General features: G+C 38.4%; 1 protein-coding gene across 5 annotated transcripts in view; it reads left to right on the top strand.

Moving 5' to 3' along the window:
• PTCH1 (patched 1) overlaps positions 1 to 16,471 on the top strand; it is a 76,285-nt gene that overhangs the window by 24,876 nt on the left and 34,938 nt on the right. For 4 of the 5 annotated variants that reach the window (XM_067316412.1, XM_067316411.1, XM_067316413.1 and 1 more), the window contains 10 exons: positions 4,468 to 4,657; positions 5,976 to 6,045; positions 6,158 to 6,249; positions 7,658 to 7,856; positions 8,477 to 8,598; positions 10,029 to 10,176; positions 11,024 to 11,155; positions 11,449 to 11,604; positions 12,245 to 12,343; positions 13,623 to 13,748. In XM_067316412.1, the coding sequence (XP_067172513.1) occupies positions 4,527 to 4,657; positions 5,976 to 6,045; positions 6,158 to 6,249; positions 7,658 to 7,856; positions 8,477 to 8,598; positions 10,029 to 10,176; positions 11,024 to 11,155; positions 11,449 to 11,604; positions 12,245 to 12,343; positions 13,623 to 13,748 (1,275 nt within the window). In that variant the 5' untranslated portion in view covers positions 4,468 to 4,526. The remainder of the gene's footprint in view (positions 1 to 4,467; positions 4,658 to 5,975; positions 6,046 to 6,157; positions 6,250 to 7,657; positions 7,857 to 8,476; positions 8,599 to 10,028; positions 10,177 to 11,023; positions 11,156 to 11,448; positions 11,605 to 12,244; positions 12,344 to 13,622; positions 13,749 to 16,471) is intronic. The other variant, XM_067316410.1, reaches the window with a different exon arrangement.

The raw sequence follows: 16,471 nt of genomic DNA, 5'->3' as shown, positions 1-16,471 counted from the left end.
ATTAACAAGCAGTGATTTTTGGCTGTCATTCATTGCCTGATTTGGGATCAAAATCTGCTAGTGTAGCAGAGGTCAAACTTATTCCTAAGATATCCTGTACAGAAGGGACTGCAGTTTCTAGTAGCAGGTTCCAGGGTTCTTTATAAGCATGTTGATGTAATAGCAATACAATATAATGCAAATATTGAATGCTAATTTTGAGAACGTTTATACAGAGAAGAGTGACATTTGAGGTAGAAATGAGTTTATGAATGGAATGACCCAATAACTTCAAAATTGTTAGTAAGTCAGTGGAAATCTGTGAGTCAGAAATTGCGCCAATGAAAACAAGTCGAGTTTCATACTTTTGTTATTGGGGAAGGTGCACCAGTGTTGTGAAAATGTATACGGGAGGCGAGCAGTTTTGGTTTTCTGATTGCTTCTCACTTAAGATGCACCAAAGCATTTTATCGTGTGATGACTGAGACGCTGGGACTGAGACAAAAATGCTTGGTAACAGGATATATAGCCTTTCACCTTTAGGTCATGGGTTCAGGTCTGCCTCAAGTTAAGGATGACTAAAACTTGTTACCACCTGACAGCTGTTCATTGCACTTGGGGGAGGGAGACATGCTGGTCCTCAGATAGTTCTTAGCACCCCAGTGTCTGTATTGGCCATTAAATGCTCTCTGCAGGCCCTTGAGAAGGGCGAAAGATTTACTACATTAACCAGGTTCCATTTCAGCCGGGAACGAAGTCCAGGAGGAGCAGCGATGTGTTTATTGGCCCAGGAGACCCACTGGCTCGGGTCGGCTCTCCTGTGTGCTGGCAAAGAGCTGAGAGGGAGCTGTGGTTGTCCGGCGCTGGGGAGGAAAAGGACCTCCCTCTTCTCTGGAAAAGCCACTCAGGGGCTTTTAACAAGGGCTAATATTCCGCAACAAAGATGCTGGCAGTAAAACTGTCTTATGTTGAACACAAGCCTTCCCACACATTCTTGAGCATTAGAAACTGATATATTGTGAGGAGTGGTGCCAGGACACTGATGTTATTACTTTGGCTTGATTTTTTTTTTTTTTTTTTTTTTTTTTTTACTCTTGTTAGCTTAATTTTACAGAGGGCATAGTATCTCGTTTCCACTAGACAGCCACCCAGAATCTGATGACACCACTAAAAGGGTAGTGTACGGACTGCTGTGTTCAATTACCACTGGCCATGAGCCCATGTACTGATCTGTTATTTAAATAAGCATTCTGGCTTGTGGGCAAGAGTGCCACCAACTCAGCTATCTAGGCACTAAATCATAAGGAATCATGTAATACAGGGCTAGCATGCCATCAAGTGGCTTTTGATATATCAGAAAAGGAGAGCGTGGTGTGGACTTTGTCACCACAACATTGACGTGGAATAGCTCTGTCTGTCTTCAGTGTGGAAGGAAATGGGAAGTACTGGTACTCTATGCCATACATACAATTTGAAAGTCAGTAGCATTTTAAGTGTAAAATATTGTTGTCTCCAAAAATACAAAAACAAAGTCCAGAAAGGAAAACCACAAAAGCCCATCTCTTTGGTTGGTCTTAGTTTCCAGGGCATCAGTTGCCCTGTAGTGTGGAAATCTTCTGATGAATGTAATATGTATATATTGTTTTTCTTATAAGGAATGGCATTCTGTGAAGTGTGTGTTGAGCATTGGTATTGCTTATCTTCAGTACACAGTGAGGCTTCAGGTACATTTCAGTGATGTTTTTAGTGGTCTCTTCCTAGGTTTGGGCACCGGTTGTGGACATCTTAAAATAAATAAATAAATAAAAACACAACCAGAGTGCCTGCCTAATAAAAGTGCTTATGCAGCCAATTGTGGAGGCTTAAGATCCTTGAGCATGGCAGCCTCCAATGATTTTTGTAAACTTTCAGTTAAAAGAAGTGAAAACATACAATTGGTAGAAGCTTTCTGTAATTTTTTTGTCTTCCTTCTTGCCTTTTATTGCTTATGATATATTGAAAGGCCGCTGATGTATCTGCTTGCTTCTGGTCCATCCATATGTTTTCACATAATCTGTCTTTGGCAGTCAATCAAAATTTTCCTCTGCAATCTGAGTTTATAATTTTTTGTATATGAGTGTTATGTTGTATAAAGTATCTAAGTTTAGCCTATGGAGTTATCTTTACTGTTTTTGGCAGAAGAAATGTACATAATGGACGCGTCAGAGAAATAATGAAGTGGTGTAATGCCTTAAGAAAAATGCGCAGCAGCTCTATTGTTGAGATCTGGAATATGTGCCCACTTTCTTGGATGTTTTTGTTATTCCTGTTTTGAATGTAAAAGGGGAAAAAGCAGCATCTCCTCTGATGACTGACTTGTGCGATGCAGTTTTGATTAGCTAAATCTGCCTTGTTCAGTGAGGTTAATATAGTTTGACAAGAGCTTGATTAGGAAGCAGTCATTTCTGTTGATAGTAAACAGTTGGTCACTTGCAGCGGAGATGGGAATGCCTCCTTTGTCGCACTCCCAAGTTTGCTCTCTCAGTTCAAGTCCTAGTTAAACGCAGAAATAGAGTGCGAAAGGAAAGGGAGAGACTGCAGTGCCAGGAAGAGGTGTTTATGTAGACTACACAGTCCTGATCAAATAGGGGCTTTGTTGTCTTGGGTGGCATTGAAGCACAGGGGAAGGGAGGCAGTTTGTGTTCTGAAGTACTTGTCATGTAAAGGACCACAAAGGAAGGTTTTGTGCCAAGATCTATAGATTAGGATACATATGCTCCCCTGCCATGCCCTTGTGAGATGAAGCAAAATGCACCATAGAGTCCTGTCTGGTGGGGAATTAATGCTTGATGTAACTTAACATTAGCTTTTTTGTTATGATGCATATACAGTCTCAGTGATTATATATCTTGTCACTGTAATAAAGGGAATTCAGGTGTGGAATTTGTTTTTTATTTTCTGTTATTGTGACCTGGTCACTGTTACACAATGTGAAGGAAGTAATAATACATGTGACAGGCTGAGAAAATGGTTGGCGTGTGTTGTGGAAATATCTATTTCTTCAAAGAAGTCTTGAATGAGATACTAAGTGATGTTTCATGACAGAATAAATATATTATGACTTAATTGTTGAGGACTGGGTTCTGACAGCTTTACCCATGCTGGGGCCCAGCTTCTTGCCTGGTGGTCCCATCATCCCCGATGGGATCACAGGTGAACTGAGGGTCCAGTTGACTGAAAAAGTTTGTCCCAGACATGTTCACAGACTTGAGAATGTCATCTACCACACGGCCGTCTACCACTAGTTACAGATCAGTCTTCAGTTACGAGGCCTGAGAAGAGATAGATGTGCATGTCTAATTTCTGTTCACACTGTCGCAGAACTTCTAAACTTTGGCAGTAATTCAGATCACCAGTGCCAAGGTGACTAGAATTGACGAAAATGCAACAAATTAGACCAAGTCTCTAGGCTTGGACTTAGCAGAGCAATAAAGGTAATAAATTGTAAGGGATGGAAACAATTTGTTGGTGGTGTTCTCATCCTCCTCATCTGGATATGGTCTTGATTCAGCTAATGGACTGAATTAATTGAACCTCCTCCCACATGCATTTGCTAGAGAGACTATAGGGAAGGTTGTGTAAAGTATATGAACTCTAGCTGAATGCTTTTTTTGTAAGCTGGAAGATAATTTTCCATTTTTATGTAACTTTCTCTGGCAAGGCAAATTGAATATGGCTCCCTCTAGAGCCTGTCTGCTTTGCAGTCTCCTGCCTTTTTTTTTTTAACCATATTTTGATACAGAGCGCAATGTGTAGAAACGAATGTTGAGTATGAATTATCTGCTGTGTCAAACCATGTTATGTAGATACCAGATCACTGGGGCAAATTGTTTGACTGCAAATGGTCCCTTCTGCTACGCTCAGAACTGCACCTCTTTATATGAGCTTAATATTTTTCATTTTACCTAAGGTTCAGAGAAGTACACATGCTCACTTATTCTTTCCCTCCTCCCTTTTTTTAACTGAAGAGAAACATTCCCCTTCTGCCTTTGCCAAATTATTTAGGAGAAGAGTGTAAATTGAAGCCATTTATCTTGAAATGTGCTATTGGACCAGACTGTTTATACAAGTGTAAGAAATTGTAACATAGGAATATTTGGTCTGGTCTGCAAGGAAAAGGTTTCTCTCTCTCTTTTTTTTTTTTAATTTTTACATATGGAATATTGGTTATAACGTCAAAACCATGTGTGTAAGGGGCTCCAATTTACACATCAATTTTCTAGTGCAGTTGGGACAATGGTGTTTTTTAATGAGGAACAGGATTTTTTTTTTCCACTCACAGTGTTACTGAAACAAATTTGATATTCGTTTTAGAGTTACACTGTAATGAGTGTGAGGTGGAATATTCCATGCGCATGGTAAAGTTTTTCTGACCAGAGAGTGCTGATCATGTAAATCCAGAATAACATGTTACTGGCTAATACAAAGCTGTTAATATTTATTCATCAGTTGGTGGACGAGTGAGTCGGGAGTTAAATTACACACGGCAGAAGATTGGAGAAGAGGCCATGTTTAACCCCCAGCTCATGATTCAGACTCCGCAGGAAGATGGTGCTAATGTACTAACAGCAGAAGCACTCAGACAGCACCTCGACTCTGCACTTCAGGCCAGCAGAGTACACGTTTATATGTACAACAGGTAAAGGGAAAAGCAAAGGTTTACTTGGTCTTCTGTAACAACTGAAAAATGGACACATGCTTCTTTGCATGTGCTTGTAGATGGGTAGCACCTCAGAGCCTTTCCCTTTGAGTCTCTGTTTTGATTTGAATGTCACTGGTTACTGATGCTCGAAAGTGTGGTGAGATAGCAGTGACCAGCTGGCTTTTAACAGATTAAATTGTGTAAGAGGTGTTGGATGAGATTCTAAAAATGTTACCCCCGTGATCAGCGCTACAGTATCCACCTTTTTTCTTGGTAAAGGAGCTATAACTGTGCTGTGAAACATAAGACCTTATTGATGGGATTCATAACAGTAAAAAGCCTTCCATATTGTACTTGAATTCACTTGCTGATGCCCGCAGGTGGCATGTAATGGCTGTGAACACTAGTGCAAGTTACTGTCCCTTCAGTAGTGTGAGTATAAAGAGAAATGGGAAAGGGTGAGAAATGGCAGTGGGTAGAATAACTGGGCTATTTAACAACATAGAGGCAGCCATGTCAGAGTTGGCCTTCAGAGTGTCAGCGTGCCAAAGCTGAAGGCTGGGAGTTTTCCAGAGAGCAGGAGCTAAGAGTTGTCCAACAATACATGTATTAAAGATGTGTCTTAACTCAGCTTTGGGCTAGTGGGATCTCTCCCTAAGAAGCGGTTCCTCCAGGATTGCTCCTTACAGGATGGAAATGTGCCTAGGGATACAGTCAGTGAGGCGCAAAGTCCACGGTCCTTCAGCGCATCCAGCTGATGCCTAAATGAACTAGGACCATGGCTCCAACTATCTTCTACCCAGCCTTGTCTTTGGCGCTAGAAGCCACAGCAATGGTAGCTGCAACACAGCTGAACAAAGAAGGCAGAAATCCTAACCATTTCTTTTCTCCTGCATGCATGAGTTAGGGCTAGGAGTATTGTAGCCTTCTGAGTCTGAAGCTGACCTCTCTCTTGTGTCATTGAGTGATATCTTAAGTCACAAGTGGTCTCATATTTGTATATACCCAGATTTCTCTCACTTTTAGTTATGTTGAGTAGCCTGATAATCCAAAAGTAGCTCCATTATTTTTAGTAAGTTTTACAGAGACTGTTTATCATAACTGAAACAAATATTTCTAGTCTATAACTACAAAAAGAAAGGCCTTTGCCTTTGTGAGGTGTGGTATACCTACACTGAATAAAACTTGCCTTTCTCAGTAATTCACTACTTGAGGTCAGCTTGTGTATATGAATTGCCATTTTACGTGTATGTTACATTTTAAAAATACCTTTTCAGTACTTGTGAAGAAAAAACTATTTGTTGTTTTATTACAGACAATGGAAATTGGAACACTTATGTTATAAATCAGGAGAACTCATCACAGAAGCAGGTTACATGGACCAGGTAGGCATAACAGGCATTTGGTTATAAACATTTTATATTCTCATGATTCAGCTTGTGCTGTTTGATTATGTTCTAGTTTAACTGTGTTTTTCCCCCTTTCTGATTTTGACAGATTATAGAATATCTTTATCCTTGTTTAATTATCACTCCTTTGGACTGCTTCTGGGAGGGAGCAAAGCTACAGGCAGGAACTGCCTATTTGTTGTAAGTGTGCTGTTTTTATAACTTTCTAGTCTGACTGGTTTTAATTGTAAAACTATGCATGTTTCTGAGTTGTATTCACATTGTTTATTCAGATTCTGGTTTAACCAAAAATTAAAAAATAAAATGTGTCACTTCAGAAAATATGCATTTTTTTTTAATTGAACAAAGATATTCTGTTTCCAAAAGATGATTTGTAGGCCTCAGTTGAAGTCCTATGTTGTTACTTTTCTCGTTCTGCTGGCATGTAAAAGAAAATATAAGTTTTGAAATCAAGCCTTTAAAATTTTTTGCCTTTTGAAAATAAAAACAGAAAAGTTTATTTTCATAAACTACAAAGCATTGATTGGCTGGGAAGTCATTTTAGTTCTAAGAAAATGTAGCTGTCTTGGGTAAAATCTCAAGTCTTCCTAAGGAATTAAAAAAAATCCTTTGTTTATGAGATCATTAAAGAAACCAAATATAGTATCCTTTACGGGCGGTTTCTCACAATTTACAACTGTGATATTATATGCACTGGATCCTTCAAAGAGTTAATTGTTAATCTGTGCAGGCATTTTCCGTTAATTATGCTAGAGCTAGCATTTGAGTTATTGTTTCTGTCCTGGTTTGCATGTCTCTGTAAAAGCAATTTGCAATGGCCATCTCCTAAACTTTAGTGTACAGTTTTAGATGGGGAAATAAGGGGGTTTGTGTTTTCTGGTTGGGAGATTTGGAATAATGACTTAAGCCTGGTTAAGCAGATACAGTGTGGTTTGAACCACAGAATAAGGCAGCCAAAAGCCTTTCTGGGCTGTCAACATCACAAATTCAAAAGTGGGGGTGGGAGATGTGACAGTGATAGTGGTGACAGCCATGGTAGCAAGAAAGCTTGATGGCTGATAGTCAAGCTGCCAAAGCGTTTGAAGGAGCACAGTATTGTTATAGATAAACAAAGATCAGCTATATTGATTGATTACATTTGCAAGATGATTATTAGACTAGCAAGAGGTAATCTGATACTATGTGAAAGGCTTTCTTTCCTCAGCCCCCTCTCTGCTTTCTCTTTCCCCTCCCCCCAAATTCTTTGAAGCAGCAGTTGGCTGCTTTTTTGTTATTTAGGTGCTTGATGGTTTGTTTTGCTTTGTTTGTAAATGGAAGTATTTTTAACATGTGAATATTCCCTTTCATAGAGTAACTTGGCCTGCAATTACTGAGTGTTTTTGTTGAAATTAATGGGGATACAAGAAAAGTATACATACATGAATATAATTAAAACATGCATTTCATTTTTCGAAACAACCTTGCCAGAAAGAGTTTAGCTTGTAACAGAAAACAACTCAGTCATTTGTGTGAATATGAATTAGAAATTGTTTGTTTCAGTACTTACTTTGTCATTTTCTTTGTCATTTTCTCCTGATTTCCTTTACAGAGGGAAACCTCCTTTGCAGTGGATCAACTTTGACCCCTTAGAATTCTTGGAAGAGTTAAAGAAAATAAACTACCAAGTGGAGAGCTGGGAAGAAATGCTGAATAAAGCAGAGGTTGGTCATGGTTATATGGATCGACCTTGCCTGAATCCTGCTGATCCTGATTGCCCAATCACGGCTCCCAACAAAAATTCTACCAAAGTAAGTCTGCTTATCCTTGCGTAGATCTTTTCAAGGGAGGCTGTGTACGTGGGGAGAGAAGATGGTACTGTTTCCTTCCAGCAATATATGTTTTGTATTTTTCAGTGATTTCATTACTCTGCTCCTGTTATATACCATTAGCCCAGAGTCACTAACATTCCCTCAGTCTGTGATGCAATGCTTAATCCTACATGTTTAAAGTGAGGTTACAGTTCTCAGCTACCGACTAGGTGTGGCAATGTGGTGACACACCATTTCAGCAGGCAACATGCCTCAGGAGACACAGCCACTTCTGGAATATGGCTGCTTTTGTACACTGACACCATGCAGCAAGGCTTCCTTCAAGTACGGCCAGTTTTGCCGACCTTTGTGAAGAATTGGAAGCCATGAGCCCCAATTTCATATACCCCTTTCTCAGCCACATTAGGCTTTGGAGAAGCTGCTCTCTGGTGAATGAGTATTGGGCTGGTTTGGCTATTCCATTTATTGAGCACGTTTCTTTTCGTAGACTTCCTAGACTATCTGTAATATCCGTTATTCTAGTACACTGGGTGTTCATTTAGGATATGAATTTGTTTGAAGGGCAACTGATGAATTGCTTCTTCATAACTTTATTCCAGCCTCTTGATGTGGCCCTTGTTTTGAGTGGTGGATGCTATGGACTGTCAAGAAAATACATGCATTGGCAGGAGGAGTTGATTATAGGTGGCACAGTCAAGAACAGTTCTGGTAAACTTGTGAGGTAAGCAAACAAATGCTTAAAGAAAACTATAAAGCTTTCCTTTGGGGGTTTGGGGAGGTGTGGGGGATAATGCAAAATCACTTGCCTTTCAGAATCTGTGAATGATGCATATTGTGAACCCTGCTCTAGGAGAACATCCCTGATAAGGACAGAATTTAAAAGTGTGATTAGACAGTCATTTAAATTTAAGGAGGTATTATTGCTGCCTGCTTTAACCTAAGCATGATAGTGTACGTTGCTCAGGAAAAAAAATTCTCTTGGCAATTTTGTGTTCAGAGTGTATGTATAAGGTATTGAACAGTGTTTAAAGCATTAAACAGTGTTTAAAGCATTGAACAACTTTGATCATGTTTTGAAATATGATCAAAGGAAAAGGGAGGGGGAATAACTTGGGTAATGTGCCCGCTCACTCGACTTTTCTCAGAATTCCGATATCTCCATTGAACTGTTTTTTTAGGATCAATACCAAGAAAAGTCTGTTCTTTGTCACTGTAACTTGAATACCATTTTGATTGTTGAAACAAAACCCTTTGTTTCAGACTTCATGAAGAAGTCATGGAACACTGAACTTTGTGGGGGGAAACCCCTTTGAGATAGAATTGTTCTGAAAAATATAAGACACACAAAATCATTAAACACTTAGATGTATAAGCTGAATACAAATCTATATTAAACTAATAGTAGTATAATGTTCGCATAGTTAATAAAAATATTTTTATCAGAAATTCTGATATGAATTCTGAATTTTTAAATTGACACTAAATTTAGAAGCTTATTTTCCTACTAATTTTGATTTATTCTGGAAAAGGTCACTGAAGTGTCTTCTAGCACGTAGCCAAAGAATATATTCTTGGTGAAAAACAAAATAGTTCTCTAAGGTTCTAAAATTGTTGGATACAGTTGCCTACTATGGAAATTTATGATGAATAATTATTACCTTTTGGGTATTCCGTGCTGCTTGTCAAGTATTAGGAGTTTAGTCTAGCATTTCTCTCCAAGGAATGAAAAAGACCAAGGTCTTCAAATGACAAATTGCCAACAACTTACTACATTTACAACATCTCATAGAAATAACTAATCCTGTGTCCTCCTTATAGTAATATGTTTATTAATTATGATCTTTATAACTGATTTGTAGGGTTATATTCTCTGTTCCTGAAACTGATCCTATTGAAAATAATGGCAAAACTCTCATTAACTTCAGTGAAACCAGATTTAGCCTCAATACTGTATATACCAGTACAGCTGCACCAGATACATAGTAGAAGAAATACTCTGTTCAGTTTTAATGTGAACATGGTGCCCTATAAAATCAAAAATTCATGCAAGCTTCTATTAGGCTTTCATTTGGGACTTTATGCAATGAAAATCACTTCCTGAAAGTGTGTATTTTATGCCTCTTCCTCCTCCCTCTTCTCTCCCTACTACAGTGCCCAGGCTTTGCAAACCATGTTTCAGTTAATGACTCCGAAGCAAATGTATGAGCACTTCAAGGGGTATGAATATGTTTCACACATCAACTGGAACGAGGATAAGGCAGCAGCAATTCTGGAAGCCTGGCAGAGGATGTATGTTGAGGTAAAATTGAAAAAAAACTAGATATCATACTATAAAGTCTTACTAAGATCCACCGCTTCTGTCATGACTTTACAGTATTTCTTCAAGGAAGATGCTTAAGCTAGAACTGTGAGTGGTTGTCTCTTGGTTTTAGCTGCAACAGCCTATTTAAAAATTTTCCTGTTTTAATTAAGAATGTGCTTGCTTATTCACACATGAGAAGCCAGAAAGGTTTCACTGTTTGCTGTCTAAAACTTTTTTGCTTTCCTGAGACTTAAAAGGAACTGAAGAGCTAGACTGAATTGAAAAGCATTTGGTTGGGGTGATTACTCTAAAGGTGTCTGGAAAACATTAGCTGGCCCTCGACTCCTCTCGCAGCGGCAGTCCCGGCGGGGAGGCAATGTGACAGTGCCTGGCCTTTGTGTCCCAAGCCCTGACCTCTGCCGCGCTGCTTCTGACCTCTGCGAAACCACCAGGCAGTGGGGGAAAGAGGAGCACCCTGATGAGCGCTCTGGCCTTGGATTAAAGGCAAAACTTGTACAACAGCAAATCAGTGGCAGACTTATGGAAGGAGGAAACCTCCTCACGTTTCAGGATTTAAATTAAATGTTTTGAATGAGCTGTAAGCACTGTGGCCTTTCCAGAAGGATGCAAATTCTACTTGGATAATCAGTAGCTTGCAGAGAATAACTACCAAAAATACTTATTTCATGCAGCATCAGTGAAATCTCTTGTGTAAGGTTTGTGCCTTAACAGGAACGCTTAAGGCCTAAGTAGTTGATTTCAAATGTGTGCTGTGGAAGACAATGTGTTGGGGTTTTTTTGTTTTGTTTTGTTTTTTTAAGTCACACTATTTTTCTTTTCATAGGTTGTTCATCAAAGTATCGCACAAAACTCTACTCAGAAGGTGCTTTCCTTTACTACAACTACCCTGGATGACATCCTAAAGTCATTTTCTGATGTCAGTGTTATCAGAGTAGCTAGTGGCTACTTGCTAATGGTAATAAAATATTTTTTGTTTATTTAATCATCTCTGGTAGTATAGCAGGTTTAAACAGCTTCTTTATTGTTACCAGTCAGTGGTCCAGAACATTTTCAGAATACTTAAAATTGGCAGTTTGTAAACACTGGCCTCAGAGTTGTCACCTGTTCTTCTGTGTAACATCTCTGATGTGTCTATTCTGTTTAGAAATGCGTGTAAGTTGTGTGTATTCTTGGGGGGATATAGCTGTTAGAGAAAGATCTATTCTAATATTTTGCTTATGTCTCTTTTTCTCCCTACTCTTCTTTCAGCTTGCCTATGCCTGTTTAACAATGCTGCGGTGGGACTGTGCCAAGTCTCAGGGTGCCGTGGGGCTGGCAGGAGTCTTGTTGGTTGCACTCTCAGTGGCTGCAGGATTGGGCCTGTGCTCCTTGATTGGAATTTCCTTTAATGCTGCCACAACTCAGGTATCAAGGAGCCACAAGTCTGCTGCTAAATTACAAGTACTTTGTTAGTAAATGAACTAAAGTAAATGAATTTTCCTCAATTTTTGAGGAAAAACAAAAGCTGCAAAAGTATATTGATTTTTAGATTTTTCACGTGTGCCTTCTGTCTCATGGACTGTGCTGTAAGAAATCAAGAGATAGTGCTGCCCTATGATATTAAAAAGAAAGGGCAGATGTCCTGCAGTTTGTTTCATTAGGTAGATTCTGGGATATTTGTTTCTCTTTGTTGCAGTGTGACTATAGGCATCCATTTGTGCATAAGCTGCCGCAGGTTTTGTCCTTATATCTGAATATATCAGGATGTTTGAATTCTGCAAGTGTTTTGAAAATAATTTAAAATATTCTCTAGTATTCTTTGCCTACCCAAGCCTTGAATTATTTTTAGTGAGGTTTTGTGACCATACATGGTCTACCCCAGGTTCTTCATCAGTGTTACAAAACAAAAGAGCTGTATTGCATCCTTTTGATTTTCATTTTACTCTTGGATTTGAGTTTAAATGTAGTGTGAAATTTATTTTAATTAGCCATCTAATGGCTAGCTGCATGGTAAATCATGGAAGCATTAACTTTCTTGTTCTTTTGTTTGTTTTTTTCCCCCAAGGTTTTGCCTTTTCTTGCTCTTGGAGTTGGTGTAGATGATGTTTTCCTTCTAGCACATGCATTTAGTGAAACAGGACAGAATAAGAGAATTCCATTTGAGGTAAGGACAAAATGGGGATTTGGGGGAAAACAAAAGAAAAAGCTTCACGCAGGAAAATATATTGTACCTAGAATTGATTAGTAGGGTGTTTTTGGGATGTGTGGTTTGTTTGTTTTTTTTATGTGATGATGAATGCAATATGCATGATTCTAGAATATTTTGGAACATTCATGTTTTTCCTATATAGTAGTGTCCTAGATTTATTTTATTTTGGAAATTGAATTTAGAACTGTGATATAAAAGCTCATTTACATAACGCAAATTCCACGTGTGCCCAAAACTTCAATGAAAGTTGATGTAAATTTTGGAGCAAACTGAAATACAAGAGTCTGATGTTAAAATGATAAAAATATTTTTAACAGAAGAACACAAAAATCTTAAGGTGAAAAGGAAGAGGAGGAGGTCAACTTAGAGAAGAAACATTTTTACTCGCATTCACTGTTACCTTTGTTTGTGTTATATCCTTAAATGTGTGGTATTTTATATATTTTTCCCTGTTTCTCTTTCCTTTTATTTATAATTGACCATGACATTCCAAAGCACAGCATCTTCATGTTATGAAGCGTGAAATCTCCTCACTTTTGTGATCTTTTCCTTTTATTGACCTTTTTCTCAGTCCAAAGTTACATATCGAAAGTACAAATCATTTAAAAGCAATGTATATTTGCCCATTTTGTTTTGTACAAGCAGTGTCTTCGATGTACTCTTTTCAGCTGGTTCAGCATGCAGGGCACTACAAATGCATTCTACTATAACCTCCATATGCTTCAAAATAGCCTAGTGGATTGGGGAAGGGTCCTGTGTGTATATGTTTGCTTCTCTCTTTTTGTGTGTGTGATCCTTGTTTTCTGTTGTTGTTGCGTACTTCAAGACATGTAGATACATTATGTATCTATGCTGTTAATGCATGCTTATTTTGTCTGAAAAATTATGAGAACACGAAGTGACTGCACTGATACAAGATACATCCTACCTAATAATGGATGTATTTGGCGTCTAATATTAGTATTCATGTAGCTTTGACTTTTGAAGCTAGAGTCAGCTTTGATGATACTTTCTACCTGCAAAAATATTAGCGCTTCATGTGTCATCTGCTTTTCTCCTGGATATGGTACTTAGTATATTGTTTATTGTCAGATTCTTTCAAATACATGCTTGTATTCAGAAGTTCCTTGTAATAGTTGTCACTGTTAACATGTTACATCTGTAGGATGACCCCTTCATTTGCGGGACATCACCTTTTTCACTTGACTTTTAAGATACACTGTTTGTTTTGCAGGACAGAACAGGTGAATGTTTGAAGCGAACAGGAGCAAGTGTAGCCCTTACATCTATCAGCAATGTTACTGCTTTCTTTATGGCTGCCTTAATCCCTATTCCTGCTTTACGAGCATTTTCACTCCAAGTAAGTTTATATGCTGTTTTGTTAGCTCTTACAGACAATTTCATCATGGGAGGCCAATGATAACTATTAGTGGTAGTGTTAGAGTCCATGTTGAGTCCTTTTGCAGTTCACTGAACCTGTATGTGATCACTGTTTACTGTAGTTTTGGATGATAACAACTGCTTTTTCCCCTTGATTCTGTTCCTCCTGTTTCTCACACATTGAGTCTCTCATATACTATTGGTGGGTGAATATTCTGCCTCGTCCCATTGGTTTGAGTGCAAAAAACAAAAAGTATGCAACTAAGCAGAAACAAGTCTCCAGCAAGATTTGAATTCTTAAGACAGTCAAGAGCAATAGGCTGTATTCTAGTTTATAATACCATTGCATTTCCTGAGTAGAAATTCAGTGCTTTCATTGAGGTTTGTCCAGTTTGCTGCTGTTACAAACCACAACCAACGTGCAATGACAGCAGTGAGAATATACTTGCCACATTAATTATTACTGCAGCATTTTGTACAGCCTTATTCTGGAAGTAAGTTTAGCAAACTGTTGGAGAAAAATTCATCAAGAATTTTATGTTCTAACTGCTTTGAGAGAAAATGTGAATTTTATGTGCTGAACTATGTATCACACTCTCTCCCTTTCTCTCTGCCTCTCATTGTTTTCTCATATTTGTCTGTGATAATATACCTTCAGGAAGATGAAATATTAAGGATGCTGAAGAAAGCTTCTTTTAAAAGCAAGGGCTTTTGGAAGAAAGCTCTGGGATGTTCTCCTCTGACACAGCTTTAACTCACAAGCAATTTATAGCAGTGTCTGACCTTGGTGCAGAGCAGGAAAACTGCACTTTTTCAGTAGTCATTTTTCTTCTGTTTATAGCCTGGCTCTCCAATCATTTTTCATTCTCCTTGAGTCCTTGACCTACCCAGAGGAAGCAAGGGCTGCAATTTTTCTTAATACCTATGGCAATTATTGCTGTTTTCAGAGATTTAAGCATGCCTGCATTAAGCTGTAAAATGGTGAAACATTCATGATTGCAGCTAAATGACCAATAAACATTAATAACTTGTTTACGATTTTCTTCTCAAAAGGCTATTTGGTAGTAAATAATAGAGAATGTGAAGGAGAATAAAGGCATCATTGGTTTGCTGCATAGTTGTCAGTTGAGGAGTTATCTGTGGCATCTAAAACCAGAGCTTTCATCCCGAATGCTTAGCAGTATTTAGTTCTGCTGCCTTGCCAAAACGTAGATTTCTTTTTCTTATGGGGAATATGACAGTGAATTGTTTTATATTAGGGCAAAGATCAGTTTGAGTGTGTGAAATATTTTTGAAGTCTAACCCTTCTTCTTTTGGAAGAACCAATTTATGTCATCTAATTCTGTGGCCTAAATTCAAACATCCAACATGTTTCTTAAGGAGCAAAAAGGATACTGGAGATTTTCACTAGGAATCAGAAGTCCTATTTTTCCGTTGTCTGGCTTTGGAGTGACTGTGCTTTGTAGACGCTACTTCAGCCTAGATGCATCTCCCATAAGGATGACCCCATAGAGATGGGTCACTTTGTCCTAATCACTCTGCTCAACTGTTGAGTGGGAGCCACCACAATGAATTCTTTCTTCTCTGTTCAAATTTTGCTCAGCCTCTCTCTGTTCTCACTTTTCATATCAGAACATGGTAGGTTGCATTTGGAATATCTGTGGAGACAACAGCTATAACTGTCATTGTAATTTGACTATAAATTAAATTTACTTTTTCCTGAAGTCTTTACTTTTTGACTGCTGCCATGTCTTATGACTTGCTGTAAACTCGGTCAACAGAAATTCAGAAAAGTAAGCCCGTGTTGTCAAATGCATAGTGCTTTCAAAAAACAAAATGACAAACACAGAAAGTTTCTGATGAGATTTCAGCATAGCCATGTGTAAACATGTTGATATTATTCATAATAACATCATGGTCAAAGTCCTTTTTAAGGCCGTAGTTAATATGGAATCTGTGTAGGAATGCTGGAGTGTCCAGAAATTAATGTTTGAATTGCTCAATCTTTTCTCACGTGCATCTGTAATCTGTTTCTGCTTGCACATAGTAAAGCCCTGTATATAAGAACTGAAAAAATGTGCAAAAAGGGCAACTGGAGACTGTACTGAGGATTTATTGGTACTAGAGCAATATGCGTATATAAGTTAGGAACCACTAAAATGACAGCCTTATTGTTAGAAAGGATCGTCTATTACTTGCTTTGTCTAGCTTCACCAGGTATAATCAAAATCAGGTGATGCATTTAATCATAGCATTCAGAATCAGCTAACTGTGGCAGATTTTGGTGGGTGGTCTGTATTACTATATGGATTTCTTTATTTACAGTCTTCCTCCTCCTTCTCCTCCTTACTCAGGCTTGTTTAAACAAGAACTCCTTGCTGTCTTTGAGCTTCCTAGCAATATTTAGAAAGCGATGAAATACTGCAGTTTACTTTTCACAGATGCTGACTTCTTTTGATCTAGACAGTGAATTTTTAACACATGGGCTAAAAAAAAGGATTGCTCTTGACCTTATTTTGCTCTTCATTCACTTTTCTTAAGACATCGCAAGATAACTGTCAAAGTTTCTGTAACTTTTGAGGCCCAGTATCTTTAAAATAACCCAGCTGCTGAGGGAGAATAAATGGTTTCCTGACTAGCCCTGCATGTGGAAGCCCAACTTTTAGTGAGAAACCCATGTTTTGCCTATCAGTGCTTTGTTCT

The sequence above is a fragment of the Apteryx mantelli genome, chromosome Z, assembly GCF_036417845.1.
Source record: "Apteryx mantelli isolate bAptMan1 chromosome Z, bAptMan1.hap1, whole genome shotgun sequence".
NCBI classification, from domain to species: domain Eukaryota; kingdom Metazoa; phylum Chordata; class Aves; order Apterygiformes; family Apterygidae; genus Apteryx; species Apteryx mantelli.
This window is presented reverse-complemented; position numbering and strand designations above follow the sequence as displayed.